The sequence below is a fragment of the Phalacrocorax aristotelis genome, chromosome 2 (assembly GCF_949628215.1).
Source record: "Phalacrocorax aristotelis chromosome 2, bGulAri2.1, whole genome shotgun sequence".
Taxonomy (NCBI): domain Eukaryota; kingdom Metazoa; phylum Chordata; class Aves; order Suliformes; family Phalacrocoracidae; genus Phalacrocorax; species Phalacrocorax aristotelis.
In genome coordinates, this window is record NC_134277.1 from 133,021,084 (window position 1) to 133,043,536 (window position 22,453).

Below are 22,453 nucleotides of genomic sequence, written 5' to 3' on the forward strand. Positions count from 1 at the left end.
TTACCCTTAACTAAGTTTAAAAAAAAAAAGGAAAAAAGGGTATCTCAAAATGAAAGAAGAATATACAAAATCCTGCATTAAGAAAACACAGTTATGAAGGCCAAAAGGTAAAACCATGTATATACTGTGCTATATTCCATGGATCCCGTTCCAGTGAAATTCACTGAGTGCAGGGCTAGATTGGTACCGGCAGGTCTGCCCTTGCTCCCCTCTCTGCTCTCCTTGGAAGCACAGTGGCAGTGACTGTGGGAGAAAGAAGCTCAATCTAGCCATGATATTGAGGCCAGCCAGACTCTAATGTGTACTGGCTCTGATCCATGCAAGATGTCCGAGGAATGTTGAATCAATCACCTTCCATGGTGGACCCAAGCAGGTCAGTTCTGCTACAGGAAGCAGAGTTTTACTGAGCTGGACCATGTCCCATGGTGAGGGCACATCCCACCACTGCATGGTCATGCACTTCACATGACCAGCAGCAAGGAAGCGTCTGAACCTTGGCACCATAAAAGCCTTGAACTCTACTTCAACCAACCTGCAGCTCTCTGGAGAGCTACACTCAGCTCCACATGATGCAGCTCTTTGTAAAAGACCTAGGCACAGGGTTACCTCCAGCCTTTTCCAGTGACATACAACTCTAACCCATTAAGTGACAGAAATGTTTCTTCATGACTAGTCTGCAACCACCTCCTTTTACCTTCAGCATGACAAAGCCACAGAGGTTTTCCTGACTGAGGACTCAATTTAGTCTCTTATCCACAGGCACCTGCTATTGCGATCCTTCAGTATGCCAAGTGGTCTTCAACTGCTGCACCAGAAACTCACAAGTGCTCCCACAAGTCTTGAGAGTACTATGTGAATGTCTCTGTTAATGTACAGTATTTTGTCCTCACAAGTCTTCCCTATTTTTCTCATAGCTAGTTGTGGATTTGATTCAGTTTTGATATATAACTTACAGTGGTGAAGAGAAGAATGAAGTTACTTCATTAGCTCATGAGCAAGGCAACACTATGGCATGCTACAAAAATTTAAGGAAACCCAATTTGCCATAACATCTTCTAAAAGCCTGCACATCCTAGCAGACGCTGGCGTAAATAGGCACTAAATAGACCCAATTAGACAAGAACGTTAATTAAAGATCTTATTACTTTTGCTAGGTAAATGACATACGTACATGGGCTATGAAAATTCAGTCTATAAGCCAGCTCCATATCGATGTTACTTATATATATTATTTACTTTTGTCTACTACTTATTATCCTATGCACTTAGTGGTTTAATTTCCATTCTGATTAATGGATGCCTTCAATTCAAAGATTCTTTTGATAAAATATAGTATTAAACATATAATTTTAAATAACTAAGAATTTGCTGAGCTAAAAATATGTTTCAATAATATAAGACTCCCACTCACATTTGTGCTAAGGATTCATTATCAACTAATACATTCGACTGGAAACCAAAAGAGAAAGGAAGGGAATTAACAATGAGAAAGGAAACAGGGATTCCTCATCAGACTTCTTTTTCTTTTTTTAATAGTTCTCCTGTTTGAAAATCAATATTGATTACAGTAAGTGATTTTGAAGATAATTTCCTGATCCAGGAAAATAATATAGCAAAACAAAGGGGTGAGTCAAACTCTCTTTGGATCAAAAGGAAGACATAAACACAGGGTGAGACAGAAAGAACAAAGATTTTTTTGAATACATAAAATTATTTTCATTCTTAAAAAGCAACTCAAAACTACCACACAAGACACTGAAAGTACTATTAGTAATGTTTTGTACTGTGCACAGGAGCTCAACAGGCGTCATCAGAAAGAGTGTACAGAATAAAATGATTGTCTCCTCATGCATGTATTTTGGTTTATTTGACTGGGCAATTTTTTTATATTTGTCCTTTCAATTTGCAAAGATTATTTTGAGAACAATTTTTCTGTTAAATAATTTTTTAAAATATGACAGAAAATTTTCACTTTTAAGTAGCAATGTACGCCACTTAGGAACACAGCAGTGAGAAGGCTAGCTATTTAGAAAGGCACTAAGTGGCTAAAAAGCCTGAAACCATCAGACATGGGATCAGTAGCTGTCAGCAAGCTCCATCAGGTTCTTAGGTATGCTGGGGACAAGTAATTTCAACTGCAAAGATCACATTCATGGTGTAACACACATTTAAGATTAATAATTCATTCTCCATGAAGCCACTGATTAAATGGACATTTTCTCCACTTTCAGTATAATCTCAAATATTTATTTTAATTTTTCACATAATCACTGTTCACAATCCCATCTTTAAAATATCTACTTAGTTTTGTTTTTTAAGTCTAGTTCCATGTTAGGTGTGATGTTATAAAGAAATAACACTAACGATTTGTTAGTATTATTTCTCTAATAGCTGAGGCTAATATGAAAAAAGCCCACTAAAAATTTAACATTGAAAAACTGTCAATTAAATTGTTTGCTATGGTATCTTAACGTGAAGATTAGGAACAGTTTTCTGAAACACAAACCTGAGGTAATTTTTCTGGAATAGGTTCATTCTGGAGAGCTTGAAGGGCCTTCATTGCAGCATTATGTCTAGCAGCTTGACGAGTCTTTCCTTCACCAAAAAACTCACTGTTGCCAACAGTTAACTGGACATAGAAAATTTTAGGCACTGGGCAGTGATACCTGGAAAAAAGTCAAGCACAGAAAACAACAATAGAAGCTATGAATTTTAACCATCAATTTTATGTAATATAGAGCAGTAGTGAGGGATAAAACATCTTTTCTCACAGAGTTAGACCTAGCACTCAAATCCATGGACTGTTCCTCAGCAAGGCCGTCAGTAACTCTGACAGCAGGAGAAGCAAACCAGCTTTTCACCCACATCTAGTAGTGAGCACTACTACACTTCAGCCCAACAGCCCAGCCCTGCTCTCTTCTTGGTTTGAGCCTTGAGAAGGTTAAGCCTAAGGAGAACTGAAAGCTCCAGTGGAAGCCATGCCTGGGAGACAACTTCTGTCCTACAGGAAAGTGGCATGGAGGAAGAAGGATTGTGAGGTCTCTCCTCTGAAACCTGCCAGAATAGCTCAGCTCTTGATGACAACAAAAAGATGGCAGAGAGTGAGTGACCTGGACAATGTACTTCTAGTCTCTTTTTAAAGCTCAAGTATTGAAATTGTTGTAGAGGATAAGGAGTTCTCCTCCAAAGCGTAACAGAGAGTGGAGAAATCTTCTCCAACACTGTAACAGACAAGCATTTTCCAGGCACTGAAAGAAAAGCAACAATCACCACCATATCGTTTTCCTTTTTTTTTCCTTCCTACAGAAAAATTTTCAAATATAATGGCAGGGTTTGTTTTTCTGAGTATGTCTGAAAGACACTGAAAGTAAGATAAAGCAAAAAATTGAACTTTTCCCAATGAACCAGCACAGCTATTATTCCTCAAAGAAAGCAGTACCTTTATTCATATCATCAACTCACCATCTCTATTTTAAGTAACAAAAATAGCTAACCCAACCCATACTCCCTACCCTGAAACCTGTCTCTCGCTAGCAGTGAATGAAGAAAGAGATGTAATGCCATTCTTGGCTTTTGCAGGTCCTGCCACAGCACTGTGAAAACTGAACATAAGAGCTTGTCCACATAAACAATTTCTACAGAAGAGAACTGTTCTGTGCCCCCCCAACTCAGAAAAAGCTATTCAGCACAGATAATTAGTTCTAGTCTCTGTTAAAATTATAATCTTTTAAGAGAACACTTCCAAAAAGTCCTCTAATTATATTCTACAGAGGTGAAGGAATTTGCTTCGTACTCTTAGCTCTGTGGTCTAGTCTGCCTGTGCTCCTTCCTCAGACAAAGGCTTTTCTAATATGCTGAAGATTTAGTCCTTGGAAAAATATATACGTATCAGAAATGGCTTCTCATTTATGACAAATAACTTGTACATATTTTACAGCAATGTAAAAAAAGCCCAGGATTCCAAAAGTGTGGCCAAAAGCTAGGCCCGTCGCAACAAAAGGAGAATCACTCAAAAGCACACCAAAGTACTGCATTCTTCCTTCTTCCTCTTAAAGGATCCTTATTAAAGCACACTCTCTCCATTTTCATCTGTTGACATGGATAGTGATTTTTGGTTTGAAGACTTTCTGACTTTCATTAATAATTGTAATTAATTTGTTTCAATTATAAAACAATTTTTTTTCAGATAGGAGCACACTTCAAACTCAAACAAGTGTGAATAAGCACTCCACTCTCAGTGCCCCTGAACTTTGTGCCTAATTCTAAAAATACGTTTATATGGAAAGAGCAAAACCATAATACTCGCTCCAATAAGCCTCTGGCTATAGGGCCTTGGAGGGGTGAGCTAAGTTGCCTTTACGACATGCAAAAAGCGGGTATTTACTCTGCTTTCCTGTTTACAGTATAACACAGTTATAGGGAATTACTAAGGCCTGGAAATGCATTTGCTTATGTAACATTTTTATAAAATTACAGAATAACTCAGGTTGGAAATGGTCCTGGAGGTTATCTGGTCCAGCGCAGCGCCCAAAGCAGGGTCAAGCTCTGAAGTTACAGTGCCTTGTTCAGGCATTGTCCAGGGTATTGTGGATATCTCCAAGGATGAAGATTCCGCAACATCTCTGGGCAACCCGTTCCAGTGTTTCACCACCCTTTCTGGAAGAACATTGCAAAGCTCATACAGGCATAACGAAACTCAAACACCACGGTGCCATTTGTTAACAAAGTAGCTGTCAAACCAAAGAAAGAAAGAGTTCAAGAATGTTAATTTTCTATCCCACTCCACTATGTCCTTCATTGCTTCTGACATACAACATTCACCTTCTGCCTTCCTCTGCGTCTAAAAGGTACAAACATAATATCAAGACACTATCAGTGTGACAAAATCTGTTATAAAAAAGTACAGTGGCTTCAGACTGAGATTTACCTCAAAAAGAAATGGTAGTTTTTGAAGTGAAAGGCAGAATTTCACCCTTTCCTTTACATAAAATGCTTCCTCTATCAACTTTTTCCTTTGATTTATTAGTTTTATTTGGTTTGCAATATTGCTTTAGGGAATATGCAGGCAATAGATGTAAACAATACCTTGAAAGAATTTAAATCTAAGAATCAGGAACAGGCCTTTGACATCAAACATAGGTCAAACTATATTTCCAAAGTGAAAAAAACTACACTTATTTAAAATCAAGGGCAAAATAATGAAAAGCTTCATCAGTATAGTCACCATCAACTCCATTTCTTCCACAGCTGGTTTAGAGCTGTCTCTCCCTGGCTCCTCCACACTGCTAATGTGATTCCTCTGAAAGGTCTTCCTTAGTTTACTGCAGAAACACAGAATAGTTAGATGGGAAGTGACCTCTGAAGATCCCCTTGTCCAACCCCCCTGCTCAAAGCAGGTCAGTTAGAGAAGACTTCTCACGGACACTTCCCATTGGGTTTCGAGTATCTCCAAGGGTGGTTGATTCAACAGCCTGTCTGGCAATCTGATCTGGTATTTGACCACCCTCACAGTCAAAAAGTCCTTTCTTTTCATATGACAAAATGGAATTTCTTGTATTTCAGTCTGTGCTGCTTTTTTTGCTGGATACCAGTAAAAAGAGGCTGGCTCCACCTTCTTTACTCATGCCCTTCATGTAATTTATATACATCGATAAGATCCTCCTGAGCCTTCTCCTGGCTAACCAGTCCCAACTCTCTCACTCTCTCCTCAGATGAGAGACACTCCAGTCACTTGACCACCTTACTGGTATGCCCACATCTCTGTTGTACTGGGGAGCGCAAAACTGGACCCAGCACTCCGGATGTAGCCCCTCACCAGGGCTGATTAGAGGGGAAAGGTGACCTCCCTCAACCTGTTGACAACACTCTTCTAAATGCAGCCCAGGATGCTGTTGGCCGTCTTTGTTGCAAGGGTGTATTACCAGCTAATATTTAACTTGGTGTCCACCAGGACCCTCAGGTCCTTTTCTGCAAAGCTGTTTTCCAGCCAGTTGGCCTCCATTGTGCAGTATGGGGTTATTCCCGCCCAGGTGCAGGGGTCTGCACTTCCCTTTGTTGAACTTCATGAAGTTACTGTCTGCCCGCTTCTCCTGCCTGTCGAGGTTACTCTGGATGGCAGAGGAATCCTCTGGTGCATCAGCGACTCCTCCCAGGTTTGTATCATCTGCAAACTTACTGATGGTGCACTCTGCCACATCATCCAGATCATTAATGAAGACAGTGAACAGTACTGGCCCCACTATTGACCACTGGGTACACCACTAGTGACTGGCCTACAGCTGGACTTAGTGCCACTGACCACAATCCTTTGAGCCTGGCAGTTCAGCCAGTTTTCAGACTGTCTCACGGTCCATTTATCTAGATTATACTTCACCAGTTTGTCAATGAGGATGTTACAAGAGACAGTGTAAGAAGCCCTGATAAAGTCAAGATAGACAACATTCATTCCTCTCTCATCCACCAAGCTAGTCATGTCACTGTGTACGGCCTGATCACTCAGGTACAATCTTACCTTCTTAAATCCATGCTGACTATTTACAGTCACCTGTCATTCTTAATATGCTTAGAAACATTGTTCCAAGATGATTTCCCCCATCATGTGCTTAGGGATTGAAATGAGGCTGACTTACTATTTTCCCAGATCCTTCTTCTTGCCCTTCATGAAAATAGGAATGAAATTTGCTTTCTTCCAGTCCTCAGAAACCTCCCCAGTCACAGCTATCTTTCAAAGATAATCAAGAGTAGCACCACTATGATATCATTCAGCTCCCTCAGCACTCATGGGTGCATGCCATCAGGCCTCATGGACCTGTCCTCTCTGTTTAAACATTCCCCAGCCCGACCCTCTTCCATCAAGGGTAAGTCATACCTGCTCCATACTTTCCCACTGATCTCAGGGACCTGGGACTCCCGAGGGCCAGTCTTATCAGTAAAGACTGAGATGAAGGCACTTTGAGTACCTCCATCTTTTCCATGTCCTTTGTCATCAGGTGCCCTGCCCCACCCAACAGTGGGTCCCTAGTCTTCCTTTTGCTGCTGTATAAGCCCATCTTGTAGCCCTTCACATCCCTTTCCAGAGTCAACTCCAGACAGATTTTTCCTAACCCCCTACCTGCACACTTGTACAGTGTTTCTATATTCATCCTGGGTCAGCCCACCTCGGTCACAAACCCTGTTTGAGTTTAGTCAGAAGTTCCTGTCCATCCATGCAGGCTTCCTGCTGCCTTTGCTTGACTACCTGCACATTGGGACAGAAGGTTGAACTATTCTTGAGCTTGGAAGAGGTGAACCTTGACAAGTTCTCCTGCAGTCTCCTCTCTTCAGGACCATACCCCTGCTATCCTGAAGTCCAGTTTGTGATCTGTGATATTTGCCTTGCTCTCCTCTCAAGATCCTGTCACTGTCTGATGGTCACTGCACTGACCCCAACCTTCACATCCCTGAACAGTTTTTCTTTGTTTGAAAGTGTGAGCTCCAGAAGGAGTGCCCCCCTGACTGATTCCGCAACTGTCTATGTCAGAAAGTTGTCATTGATGCACTCCAGAAACCTCCTGGATTGCTTGTGCCCTGCTGTGATGTCCCTCTAACACATACTGGGGTAGTTAAAGACCCCCATGAAAACCAGGGCCTGTGGCCATGAACCTTCTTCCAGTTACCTGAACAAGACCTCATCTACTTCTTCTTGGATTATTCAGTCTGTAGGAGACACCCACTGCAATATCACCTGCATTGGTATGCCCTCCAGAGCTGACCCATAAACTATCAGCTGTCTCATCGCTCATCCCCAAGCAAAGCTCCATGCATCTCCACCGCTCTCTCACATGAAGGACAACGTTCTCTCCTTCCCATTGCGGCCTGTCCTTCCTAAAGACCCTGTATGCATCGATTGCAGCACTCCATTTGTGTAAACTATACCACCATGCTCCGTGATTCCACTGAGGCTGTAGCCCTGAAGCAGCTGCACACAGATCTCTCATTCCTCCTCTTCATTTTCCATGCTAAGTGTGTTAGTGTATCGGCACTTCAGATAGGAACCCAAGTGTTCTGATTTCCCAGAAGGGGTATATAAGGACTTCCCCCATCATGCTGTCCTGAAGGGCCTTCCTTACTTGTCTGCATACACTTGCGGTGGGACGCCTTCACACCTTTTGTGTTGGTTTTAGGGTCTCTCTTGTCAACATCACCTAGTCTTTGCTTACTAACTTGGTCCACCACTTCCTCACTTGGTTACATGTCAACTGTTGTCTCTGTCACTTTAAAGCTCTCTTAACCAGTTTGGCCTACCTGTTGATAAAGATGCTTGCCCCACTTGGTCAGGTCGATCCTGTCTCTTCCAATCACTCCTCCTCAAAGAGGGTGCCACAGTTGTAAAAAATCAAATTTCTGTAGGAGTCATGTAGTCATGCTCCATGTATCCCCTTACAGTATCACTGGTGCCCACAGTGAAGAGCAGCAGTAGGTAATAATCTGAGGAACAGACAGCCCTTGGCAGTCTATCCACAATGTCCCAATCCAAGCCCTCAGTGAGAAGCAAACCTCCCTGCACAGCAGGTTAGGTTCACAGATGGCAGTCTCCATCCCCTGCAGGAGAAAGTTGTCCACTACTATCACTTGCTGCTACCTCCTATTGCTGCCCCAGGGCTCAGATGCTTCAAGAGCTCCCAGGCCTTCACCTGATGCCACAGCACTGAAATTGTAGTTGGAGGTCTGCAGGTGGAAGAGAAGCCTTCCTCCTGGTGCCAAAAGTTACAAGCTCCAGCCTTCACCATTACAGGACTCCCCATTTCCCAGTCTAATAAGCACTGACTCTCCCTGCTCCTCCTTTGGTATGGTTGGGGATTCAGGCTCTTGTACCTGCAGGGTCTCAGAGAGAATCCAACTGATCTCTTTACTTATCAGCTCTAGTGATGCCAGCACCATTTGCTGACATCTTTCTGCATCTCCTTTACTTGGTAATACAGATCCTCTGACAGTGCACATTTGCAGACAAGACCACTGTTTCCCCATGCCAGCTTCCAGCACTCCCCGCAGCCAAAGGTCTGGAGAGCTGCATCCTCCCTCTGGAGCTAGATCTGACTCGAGGTCTCTGATGTACCAGGGATAGCAGCTCTAGATGGTGCTAGGAACTGTGTCATGTGGCACACCAACACCATTGCTGAGCACGCACACACTGTCCTCAGCAGAGTTTCTGGCTCCCTTCTGCACGAATTGCTCTGCAAACTGCTGCATCTGCTGGTTGTCTCAGGGAGTAGTGCTCTAGGCCCTGCACTTACATGGGCTTCTCCCCAGTACCTGCTGAATGGGTGCTTGACTCTCTCTGATCAGGAGACAGCTGGAAGAAAAGCTCAACGAAGCTTTTTATCAGGAGTAGCTGACAGAGCTTGTTGGCAGCTGCTAGAGCTTGCTAGAAGCTGCAGCCATCCTTCCCCTGAAGCAACAGGCACCCTCAAGTTCCTCAAAGAGTTCCCAGGAATCCTCCCACCATCCCAGAAGTTCTCAGAAGATCTAGAACTAGAGCCTGAAAACTGCTGCATCTGTTGGCTGTCTCTGTTAACTGCAGCTTGGAACAGCATAAGCTCTGTCATGCAAAACTCATAGGCACCTTGATAGCGCATCTCACCTCGTTTCTTCGCAATCCTCTTTAAATAAAAAAAAATGTGGTAGTGCTGTTACCAACTATCTAGATTTAAGGAAAATACAATATCTATCAGAAGTGCCTGTTTCTTGTTGAGTTACTAGACCTACCTTTCTCTCCATTACATGCAAAGGAGGAAAGCACATGAACCTTTATGCACCTTATAAACTCAGATCCTACAACAGGCTCTCTCTTTTCCCTCACCCCTCCCCACCTTTTCTTTTAAAGAGTGTTTAGGGAGCTATTTATGTGATAATATGGAAAAATGATATTCAGCCTGTGGCTCTAGAGCCTCATGCAGTTCTTTGGTATTGGCAGAATGATTAGGCTTTTACATGGTTTTGATTAAACTTTTCTTGCTCTGCTTGGCCTCAAGCAGAGTTAGCAGAGCACTGATAATATGAGCATTGCCAGGAAAGTGCAAAGGAGCACCTGAAATCCTCAGAAAATGGACTAAATCTCCAAGGATATTTGCGTCTTTACAATATGGAGTGTGTCAAATAGAAACAAAACATCCTCCTCTTTTCAGTGGTGAGGACAGAGACTGTATTAACGGAAGCCTGAAAACTAATCATAATATTACAATCTGAAATATAGTGCAACAATTAAACCAAGCTTTAATACGGAATGATTCTGCATCCTGAAGACTCACACTCATGTATGGAACAATCCCAAGCAAAAATAAGATATCATATCTGCCACTGATCATTAACAAACCTTCCCCATATATTACATTGGAGTTACTAAAAAGGACTGAAAATATTAACAATCTTGGGAGTATTTATACAGAAGTTGCTGATTATTACGCAATAACATACCAGCACAATATTTTCCATCTCAAGAACACCTAAACATCAGTCCTCTACTCTTTAGCCCTGTGTTGCTCTGTTCGGCCACAGAACTGAAACAGTCACTATTTTCCAACAGCAACGCTTCACATGCAGACTGATTAGGTTTCTGAAGGTTTTCAAACTACCTATATTTAAAGAATATGCATCTCCTTGCATTCTGTCTGGTGGCTACAAAGGTTAGGATTTTCCTTTGGAGAAAATTGTTATGTAAAAAAAGATTCCCAGGTGATACTGGCACACTTCTCTAAACATAAGACAACAGACACAGACAAAGGACAGAAGATTAAAAGACTAGAAGACAACAGAAGGACATATGAAATGATACATTCAATAGGAAGAAAAAAAGATGTGATAAAGGATAGTACTTTAACAAGCAGTCACATATAACCTATTAAAACAAGTTGATTTTCATCTGGCTCTTCTGGACATTTGAGATTCTTAGGAACAAGAGGTCTGGAAAGCAGGTTCTCTTTATTCCCGCTGAGTTTCATAGCATCAGAAATCTACTTTTTAGCTAATGCCATTGGTATCACTTTAGAATAGTCAACCTGAACAAGGATATTTGCTCTATGACTGTGACCTTGAATGCCAAGTTTCAGCAATGAGCAAATATTTACAACTAGTTATAAACCCCTAAAAATAGGGGTTCATAACAGAAATGCTGACAGACCTTAACTGAGTTGGTGTGAGCGGGCGCCACTATAATTAAATAAATCACCAAGGTCTGTTGACAATTAGAAAACTCATTTTGGTTTGCCACAGAGACAAACAAAAATTCTGTTCATTATAATTTTACTGGAATATGATGTCATAACATGTAAGCATACTGAAACAATCTGCTGCTTTTCTAGCCAAAATATTAATTGCATACTAAGGAGCCCTTGGGGCCTCTTCCTTTCTGGCCATCAAATCCACACACACAAAGACAAATAAAGTATTAGTACATAGGTTATGTGTTCAAACTGCATTTCCTGCATTTCTCTGGGTTCCTCAATGTCATAAATGTTTCTGATAAATATCGTTACTTTATTCTTAAAAGGGGGGAAAAAACAAGTGCAAGCTGCAGCTCAAGGAAACCAGGAAGTTTATTTAGATTTAGCCTCCTTTTCACTGTTAAAAACTCCAGTGAGGTTTTGTCTATATTCTAATGGCAAATGTATTCTTCACCTATGTAAAAGAGAACAAATAGACCCAATTGCTTCCCCACTACTCAAGTGTTATAGGAAGTATTACCCTATTCTCATTTCATATTTCAAAGTGAAGAGGAACAGGGACCATTTTGGCCAAGATGAGGGCCATTAAAATATGAGAGACAACATGGTATGGGAAAGTCATTCTTCAGATGCCAGCTCCATGCTGGAAGGGTCATTCTCTGCACTTTTTCCCTCTGGCTCCTTTTCCATACCAACTCAATCAAGCTGGCAGCCCTGCTGACAGTGGTTAACCAAGGCAATGCTGTGAGCTTTGCAAGGGGAGGACAGAGAGACACAGACTGTGCAAGAGAGTAGGAAACAGCATTTGCTGTGAACTACTTTTTCTCCGTAACATTTCAAATTTCTCTAGGGGAGCACATTGCTTAGTGCAGCTGTTCCCCGGCCATGCCCTATTTTTCTAAGCAGTCCATTAGCCACGTGCATTTCTTACAGATGTGAGTTCTACATTTTGAAGAAGGAAACATCCGATATAGCCACTTTTCTCTTCATACAGTCCACCTTCTGGTTCTTCCAGCAGGTCCACAACAACACCTGAGAACAAAGAGGCTCTCTTTTCCAAGTACTCCTTTACAGACTTACAGTCCATTATCCCTGACTCAGTCTGGCTGCCCTCTTCTAGATTACCTCCACGTCCTCCAAAAACATTCTTAATGTAAAGCAAGCAGGACAAGGCACTATGTATCACTGTTAGCCAAAGATAATTTGGAAAGATAATTTTTTGAAGTTTCTATTCAGCTGCTTTATTTATATAGCCTATTACTGTTCTCCCTTTTCCTCATGTTGACCTCCCCTGAGCTACAGAGCTAAGAGTTAAAAAAATAAAAATAAAAATAAAATCTTCTATACTTGCCCCAGATTATTCTTCATTTGAAAGATGGTTTTAAACCATAACCCAAATCTTTAAAACTTTAAAATTAATTTAATTCTGGATGATTCAGTATTTTTTCTCTATATAGTATTTGCTATGATCATTTTATGAAACCAATTTTAACCTAGCGGTACAAACTCCCTAAGCAACAGAATGTTTAGTTGATTATGTAAGAATTTTAAATAATAACCATGTGATGGAAACATATTAACATAAAGAGATTCAAATGCAACTGTTAATTTTTGTAAAATATAATGAGAAAACATAACAAAGGTGCTTCCCATTTTAAGACATAAAAACTCCAAAACTTCTCTATTTCAAATGTAAAAATGTAAGCAAATCTGCATTAAACAGTCAAGATCCATTAGTTGCAGGCAACTGCATAATGTAGTTCTCTTTATCTGTTAAGGTCTATTAGAAAACAAATTAAATTATTTGCTTCCAGTGCTTCTGCTGGGAGGATGACCTAGAAGCTGAGTTGATACCTAGGAATCTCCTAACGTTCAGCTTGGCAATACTTTTACTTTTTGTTTTGTGTCAATACTATGATGAGAGGTTGAGGAAACTGGGGTTGTTTAATCTGGAGAAGAGGAGGATGAGGGGAGACCTTATCGCTCTCTACAACTACCTGAGAGGAGGTTGTAGTGAGGTGGGTGTCATTCTCTTCTCCCAAGTAACAAGTGATAGAACAAGAGGAAATGGCCTCAAGTTGCACCAAAGGAGGTTTAGATTGGGTGTTAGGAAAAAGGGTTCTCAAGCATTGGACCAGGCTGCCCAGAAAGGTGGTGGAGTCACCATCCCTGGAGGTATTTAAAAGACGAGTAGACATGGCACTTGAGGGCATGGTTTAAGAGGCATGGTAGTGTTGGGTTGATGGTTGGACTTGATGATCTTAGTGGTCTTTTCCAACCTTAATGATTCTGTGATTCTATCCTTTGACTTACATAGCTCATTCACTTGTTACGTTTACCCTCCAATGCAAGCTTTCCCATTCCCGCTCAGCCTTTGTTTTGCAAGCAAACAAGTCAAGGTATTTCAGATGTCTTCTGTATAAAAGGCTACCTGCTATCCTAATAATCCTTCACAGCCCTTCCCTATACTTGCTCCTGTACTTCAATATGAGAGTCGAAAATGGTAGACAATATACCATATGAAAGGCTAACAGTGTTCTGTATAACAGCAATATTTATATACCTTTACCAGAAATGTCTTGCTCAACACATCTTAAAAATCACATTTGCCTCTCCTCTGGTATAATCACATCAGTTGTTCTTGGTTTATCTTGCAAATAATTAATAATATTAGGTAACGCTCCTGTTCCGTGATTTCCAAATAACCCTCAGGTGACAATACAGTACTACTAGTACCTATGGTCTTAATCTTACATTTTATACTGGAAAGTCTATTCTCATCCCATTTCTAAAGTGTCAGTCCACATGATAATCCAACTATTCCTGCATACCTTGATTTTCCTGTGATGGCACCTTCTACATCCCCAGAACATTTTCCTACTATTTGTGCAAACACCTTTAACAAAAATAATTAAAAGTTTGATTCTAAAACTGGAAGACCTACACTTAATAATCCTCTTCCAAGTTTGACTTCTAATACTGCTGATTATTTTTCTTTTACTTTCCCACCTCGCATTTCTTATACAAATCCCCACATCCTTCAATTTAATGAAAACAGTATCCTTATCTAATGCTATAAAATGCTCAACTGAATCACACAAATATAAGACTTATTTTACTCTCTTTACATAAAAAATGGGTTAACACATAACATGCAAGGTTAACAATAGTCAAGCACAATCTACCTTTAGTATACAGTAACTTCACGTTGAGTTTTATGCTTTTTTACTTCCATGCCTTTATTTATATTTTCTTTTAAGCTTTGTGCTGAGTCTGTGAATATTTCATTAAGTTAATGATGATTCTCTTTTCTTTTGTTTTTTTTCTTCTTTTCCTGAGCTAGAGACTATGCAGTTCCTTCGAGCAGTATGACTAACTTAAAAGACTCATGTTTTCACGACCACAGTATCGAAACATTCCTGAGTAAAAAACAAAAGGGAGGGAGATTCAGTTTAATACAAGATTATCTAATATGGAATCTTTCCAGGAGAATTTGTGATGACAAGATGATGATATTGCCACATCACTGTATCTCTGAATTCCAAGTTGCTCAATACAGACATTTGACCGAAATAAATATTTCAGTATTTACTCTCTGCACGTACCACTACTTTGTTTACCTTTTGCAGTAAATATGTATATTGACAAGTAAAAACCAGTTGCTTGTCAACAGTAACTAGAAGAAACCAACAGAAATCCACAGACGTTATAAGTTAAATACTTTAACAGTCACGGAATAAGCTAACAAGTAATACAGCAAACATATTGAGCCAGCTATGTAGCACTAGTTATAGAGAGATGCTTCCATGCACAGCAAATTTCAGATCTCTGCTTCCACTTTTATTACCCTCTCTCCTTCAGTCTAAAGCCTAAAAGTCCAGTAGAAGCACTTCTCAAAGTGCCAGAAGGGTCTCAAAACCAGCCTGAATAACTTTTTATAAAACAATGAAAAACTAGTGCAAAAGATATGGGAGGAAAAAAAGAAAAAGCCTACGAAGAAGTAAAAGGAAAAACCCTAGGGGAAAAAATGGTCGTGAGATGAACCTTCCAAAGTACTGTACACTGGAGACTAAGGTAGAAAGACCAAGTGAAAAACAACAGTCAAAATCAAGAAGAGTGCACAGAACAAAATGTTACGTGCCTCTGAAGAAGTATTTTATCTATCAACCGAATAACTAAGTAATGAATGGTCAACACAACTTCAACTTATTCTTGACTGCAAAAATAGCATAAATAAGAAAAGAACATAACAAGAATACTGCCTCCAGAGTTTAGGGCACTGGCAAATGTCAAGTGAACCATGCTGAAATGGAGATGGGGGCTGGAGGGAGGAAAAGATTAATACAAGGGAAGAGAAAATGTTATTTTCCGTGACATGAAAACAAGTACTAGAAGAATAAAAGGGAAAACATAATGAAGCTGTGATGTACACTGTATACTTAGAGGTTAAAGCAGACATCCAGAAGACAAACATCTCAAATTCTTATCTACTTCAGCTCATAAAATTTCCCATGAACTGTATTACTCACTAATCTTTACAAGCATGCAGAGTGGTTACCGAGAATGCTGTCCAAATACCCATTACAGTAAAAGAACATAAACAATGTTGCATATCTGCCTACAATATCATTTTCCTTCTATATAAGAAACTCATGTTAAAAAAAAAAAAATCATGTCACTTGGCAGCCTAGAGACTAAGCAAATGAGAAAATGAAGTACCTCACTCATTTAACTTTATCATACATTTATATTGGTAATATAATGCTAATAAAAACGTTACTAACAAAATCATCTCGGGCCTAGGACTTCACAGGAATTAATTAACCTAAAAGTCCACAGAGGAAGAAGGCCCAGGAAAGCTGACAGAGTGATTCTCACCATGCAAATTAATTTAAATTGAAATAACTAGTGTATATTGGACTACATTCTGTTCCCACTTGGAGTAATGTAAACATACAGACGTTAAACGGCATTATCCTGAGCAAAAAAAAATTAACCTGTCTGTCCTGAAATCTTCCCACCTGTGCCATCAGACTTGCAAAGAAATGAAATGTGAGATAGAGAGAGCTTGGTCAATTGGAAAGGGAGGGCATTTTGTCTCGCCCTGCACTGATCCTATCAGGATGCTGAAAACCATGTGGATGGCCTTACGAAGTGTAGTGGTTTAATCCCAGTTGGCAACTAAGTACCACAGAGCCGCTCGCCTACCCGCCCTGCACCACCCCCACTGGCGTGGGATGGAGGAGAGAATCAAGGAAAAAAAGTAAAACCTGTGGGTTGAGATAAAGACAGTTTAATAGACAGCAAAGGAAGATAAAATTATAATAATGACAATAAGAATACACAAAACAAGTGATGCACAATGCAACTGCTCACCACCTGCTGACCAATGCCCAGCCTGTCCCTGAGCAGCGATCACCGCCCCCCGGACAACTCCCCCCCATTTATATATTGAGCATAACACCATACGGTAAGGGATATCCCTTTGGCCAGTGTGGGTCAGCTGTCCTAGCTGTGCCCCCTCCCAGCTTCTTGTGCACCTGGCAGAGCATGGGGAGCTGAAAAGTCCTTGACATAGTATAAGCAACAACTAAAATCTCAGTGTGTTATCCACGTTATTCTCGTACTAAACCCAAAACACAGCGCTGTACCAGCTGCTAGGAAGAAATTAACTCTATTCCAGCTGAAATCAGGACACAAAGGAAGCTTTATCTACACCTGGGAGGGGAATGGAAGGGGTCTGTTAATCAATCATAGTGAAGTTTGGAAGGGGCAAAAATGTCAGAAAGCAAAAAGATGAGTGGTGAAGTCTTCCAGGGCTTTGATTCCTTCCTACATAAAAGCTTTAGAAGAGCATATTTCCTAGGGAAGCTTATTCATGAACACCAAACATAATACTCCCTCAATTTTCAAACTTCAATGGGCATAATGGATTTACACCAATGACTGACAAGTATATAAATTCATTGCTAATAAAAATGTCTAAGCGATGCAATGAGGGTGCAGTAGTAGGCATCACCACTGCACAATGACTTGCCTCAGTTGGTCCACTTAATACAACTTAGTACTGAATACTGATACAGAAAAAGAGTTAGATCATGTTAGATCAATATACTAAAATATAAGGTTGCAGACTTGCTACAAGGCAGGAAGTGTAGGAAGTATTTATAAGATGGTGCAGAATCATATTCTAGAAAGCAGGGACTCCACAGAAGACTTGGAGGATAGAGATACCAAGGACTGTTGATCATATGTGTATCTGAAATGGTTATGATGTCCTTCGACTTAGTAAACAAGGTCATTATAGAGATTACCTTTTCTGGACTGAACTAAGGCTCCTCTGCTGATGTCCACCTCCTTAAGAATTTCCATTTCTGTTTCACTAATGTCAGACTTTAATCTAAATCAGTAAGGTGATTAGACTCCACTACCTTCTCTTTTTTTCATGGAAAAGAGCCTAAAAGCTAAGATAGTTGGGTTTTTTTCAGAGATTATCTCCCTTTTGATCACGACACTGGGGGATTCAGCCCCATTTCAGTGAAAGAAATCATCCAGACAAATCGTGGTGCCAGAGTACCTGATGCTGTGAGTGCAGCTATCCTTCCTGGATTAACGAATTTAAACTGGCATTCCTCCTTAAAAAGAACTTAAAAAGGCACGCAGATCTTCGGAAGATCCTGGGAATTAGCATTTCGGAAGAGATCTTAACTGTACTTTCTTTCACAGAACACAAGCAGCCACCAAGATCACTACTCTAGACAAGACCTGAAGAGAAACTATAACACAGTGGTTGCTCTGGAGAAGGTCTGCATTCAGACTTCACATATTCTATCATAAAAGAATCTTGAAAACCTTTCTTGGGAAAATGTAATACTTCCTCATTCTGTGGCAGAACTTTCAGTTCAAAAAGGGACAAAGACCTTGGACTAGAAGAGAGTACAATTCCAGTCAGATCTTACTGAGTTATAATCTGTTAAAAATTAGCCACTAACCTTCTTTCTGCTTGCTTCACTCAGAAAAATTATAACAGCCTCTCAAACTAACATCTGAGCTGTAACAGCAGTTCACCTGTGCCATTACCAAAAAAGCAAGCAGAGAATGTAACTAATGTTCAGGCCCTGGATACAGCAAAAAGGCCATAACAGGATGGGAGACCAACTAGTCTTGGTTCCATAGAAACTAGTATCTCACAGGTCTCTCAACTGAAATATCTACAGTTCAGCAGAAGTAGAGGGAAAAGACAACGGTGAATAAAAAGCTAACTGTGGAAAAAAGAAACACACCCAAAATGTTCCTGCTCCTGGAAGAGCCTTCTGAATCAATGCTTATTTTTATACACACCAACAACATTAGTCTTCAGTCTGTGTCCTGAAAGTAAAGCTGCCTTAAAACAATCAGATCTAGAGAAAGGAATGAGGAATACACTACGAGTTGCAAAGCCAACAGACTGAAAAGATTCACAAGGTGCTAGGGCAGGCTGTTGGCTCTGAAGATTTTTGAATCAGAAGGTTTACAGGAACTCTCCCAAGCAGAAAAGCAACATGACAGACAGACATTAGGCAACCAAAGATGAGGAAGATCTATTTTAACCTCTTTACGCTTTTCAGCCTAAGTGAGAACAAGAGAAGTCATGGCTGAAACTTGGAGATGCATATCTGGGGCAGATGTGCCTCCTCCAGAGCAGAGAAAGGCGTGAGGAAGTTGAAAGCACAAAGAAAAGAATCTACCAAAACCTTGTCCCATAGATGGAAGCTTCAGGAGAAATACCAGAATGTGAGCCAAGGACCAGAAAAGGACAGTGCAGTCCTCCTACCAGACAGAGTAAGAAAGACGCGGTTTGAGAAGCTCACTATATCCTGAAAGAAAATGAAGCAAAATACTAATTAAGAGAAGAATAAAGTACTGGGACTCAGCAGCTCCTCTGTAAATAAGGCCAAGAGGTCATTGACAAAACTACTCAATCTTGAGTGAAGGCAATTTAGAAGAACGCAATGGTGCAAAACATCATGTCTTAAGTACCACATTTTAGGCACAAAGTGTGATGAAGCATCCAGATGCTCTACAGCCGAGGCTGAAAAGATTTTAATGATACCATGTAAATGCACTGATTTGGAGAATGAAGAGACACTGTACTGCGAATACTACCCACAAAGTTTGCTCTATATTATGTCAGTTTGATTTTTAGTCTACATAACTTTATTTTAACAGCCGTCAATGCAATACTGTAAATGTACTTAAGAGTATGTATTTTATTGATCCCTGACTGGTTAAATGAACCCATTAACACAGTGGATGGTAGCGATAGGATGCATTTGTCAGAAGGGCTGGTTACATGCATGCTGTGCCAGTCACCTAACACCATTTTGTGAGCACTGTGAAACTTCACTGCAACAGGGTGAGGAGACTGCAGAAAAATCACTTTCGAAGAGAATTTAATGGAGTCTGTAGATTCCACAGCAGGCTCTGGTCCCAGATACTCTTATGTATTTTTATGATTTAAAACACTGTAGAAATTAAACATTAGCTGTCAAAAATTTTACTGCAGGAATAAATATCCTCTGTCGTCTTAGGAATTTTTATATTTTTTTTAAGCCAAACATACTAATCACTATTGTCTAAACTGATAGCTACTGGCAATGGCAAAGCTCATCACCTGCAAGCTCCCCTGCCACTGGTCTTTTGGGAAAACTATCTTAAGACAAACAGATGTTTCTGCTGTTTTAAACCAACAGGAAATGGACTGACTTTCTCCCTTTTCCTTTCCTAGAAACAAATACTAGCAAAGAAAAATCCTAGCACAGCTGTACTCAACATTTCGCTTGTAACAATACATCTGTGTGGGAGGCAGGCAATGAGTGGGAACAAACAGGCCAGGGGAAGTGAAATGTAGCATGCAGAAGATGAATACAAAGAATTCATTTAAAAGTCTGTGAGAGGATTATTACACCATAATGTTGATACACTAGCAGGGTAATAACAGTGCGATGTACATGGCTTTCCTTTAAGATATGACCTGAATCCTATCTCAACTGGCAAGGTACAAAACTGAATCAATTATCAGCTGGCAATCTCAATCCCCCTTCCAAGTGAATAAATGTTCAAATCATCAGAAAGCTTCATTAGTATGAACAGACTGAAGGTTTGGTGGCTGAGGTGCAGCCTTATCTTTAAGGAATTACCTGTAGGTTAGGCCTGAGAAATGAAATAATATGGTGAAATGCAGAATTCTTGCTGTCTTTATGTGGATAAACCAAACATTTCAATTTTCACCGCTGACAAACTGGCACCTTTTACTCACACTAGATCTACATAAAAAAGGGAAAATGCAATTGAAGTTACTGCATTACAGCCTCAATCATTATAGGAGAAGAAAACCTGAAGAAAATGATGAGACAAAACATTGCAGCAAATCTGGTTTTAATTGTTTTATGCTGGAATTACGACATTTTAAAGTAATGAAAACCTTCAGAATAGAAAAAGGCAACTTTTGAAAAAGTGCTTCTGCTGTGAAATTCTTGCACCAAAACGCAAATTCATGCTGCCATCTAATGGTTTAAATCAGCTGTTTCCAGCTGAACAATTAACTTGCTAAACACCACTTGCATTACTCTTAGGATTATTCTTTCTTTCCCTAAATTTTAACTCTCCGAAACCTGTATCTGTTGTTCAGAATGAAATTACAGTGTATTTAAGAAGATACAATCTATTCTAACCAAAGTCTTAATTGCTATTTCCAAGTAGTTTTTAATATTTCTTCCAAAAAGGTCATTGTCCATTTCTCCGAACAGTTGGGAGGAGGGCAAGGAATGCAGAAAGGAGTTTTTGCAAACTCAGTCAGTAAACATCTTTATCATCACACCTCTTACTCAATAAAATGCAAATTTTAAGGACAAAACTTTGCAACACTGACTGGAAATGCAGGCAAAGCACCTCTGACTCCTTTCTGGCCTTTTTAAAGGAGGGATATTGTACCCTATGGCTGAAGTCTGAAGCTGACAACTGTAGCAAAGTAAAAATCTCAGCGCCACCCCACACTACTGACCAAGGGGTTTATTCTCCTGTGACTAACTCAGCTTAATGCAACAGGCTTCAGAACCGAGTGTCCACTTCACCTGGGGAGCAGGGCACTGGCATCCGTAGCTTAACAGCTTTTTGCAGCAAAATGCTACTTTGTTCAATCAAAAACATTTCAGTATTTGCATACTTGCCTCTCCTTAGAAGTGTTATTACCCAGATATGTCCCTAAAGAGTTTGTTCTTCTGACAATTTTCTCTCCCTTTCCTCTCTGGGGAGAGATTTTAATCTTTTTCCAGTCCATCCACTGCAACAGTCAGATGACTCCCACTATAGCACTCATAAAATTATTACAAATCGACATTCTTAGGATTATTTCTCAGAGTAGGATTCAGCTCTAGATTCAGATGCCTAAATTTAGGTATTTAGTTAATGTGAAACTAAGTTGCTATTACAGTGAATCTCTGGAGAGAGCCACATGAATGTAGACATCCTAGTTAATGGCATGACAAACAGCATCCTAGACCAGTGACTACTCTGACTAGACCTTCCACTGGTTATAATGGGAGACTGGGTTTCTAGTGCACAGACAGAGGCTATTTGAGAGGCATCTGAGCTTGGATCTGAATCCCACCAGCACTGTAAAGAACAGCACCTAGCTGCCTAAACACAAGCACACAGCACCATTTGAGATGCAGCCGTGTACCTAAGACATCCACATGATGTCACACAGGACTGATCCATGAAAAGCACAAGTTTCCTATGAATAGCTGGCGTCCTGGTGGATTACAGGAAATGATATGATGACTGAACCCTGCTCTTAGGGATTCCTTCAATTGCCTAAACTTATCTATGTGGGGCTATTCAAAATGCTCTAAAGTATCTTACCTGGCCTTCAGCTGCCACTCTAGTAAATGTCTCCTCTAGGGTTTTTGCCAAATCCACTGGTCCCACGTGGATGTCTCGAAGACCCTACAATGTCTCAAGGGGCACTAGAGGCTTATGTTTAGGCAACTTAGTATCCTCACATCTGCCACAGTACATATGCTTGGTAATAAAAATCTGCTTTGTGCACAGCTGTGCATAAGATTCTCCTCTGTTGCAGAAAGCTTCAACGGAAAACCACAGTAACTGGAATTCAGCAACGGATAATAGGCTAATCATGTGTCTAGAGTCATGAAAAGACTCCATGGAGTAATCTAAACTTTACCTTTTCCAGACTACTGGCTGATCTAATCAAT

At 40.4% G+C, this 22,453-nt stretch overlaps 1 protein-coding gene across 6 annotated transcripts in view; it reads right to left on the minus strand.

Annotated features, from left to right (window-relative positions):
- Window positions 1-22,453, minus strand: part of STAU2 (staufen double-stranded RNA binding protein 2) — a 178,947-nt gene that overhangs the window by 118,653 nt on the left and 37,841 nt on the right. For all 6 annotated transcript variants that reach the window (XM_075085253.1, XM_075085250.1, XM_075085252.1 and 3 more), the window contains exon 6: window positions 2,507-2,666. In XM_075085253.1, the coding sequence (XP_074941354.1) occupies window positions 2,507-2,666 (160 nt within the window). The remainder of the gene's footprint in view (window positions 1-2,506; window positions 2,667-22,453) is intronic.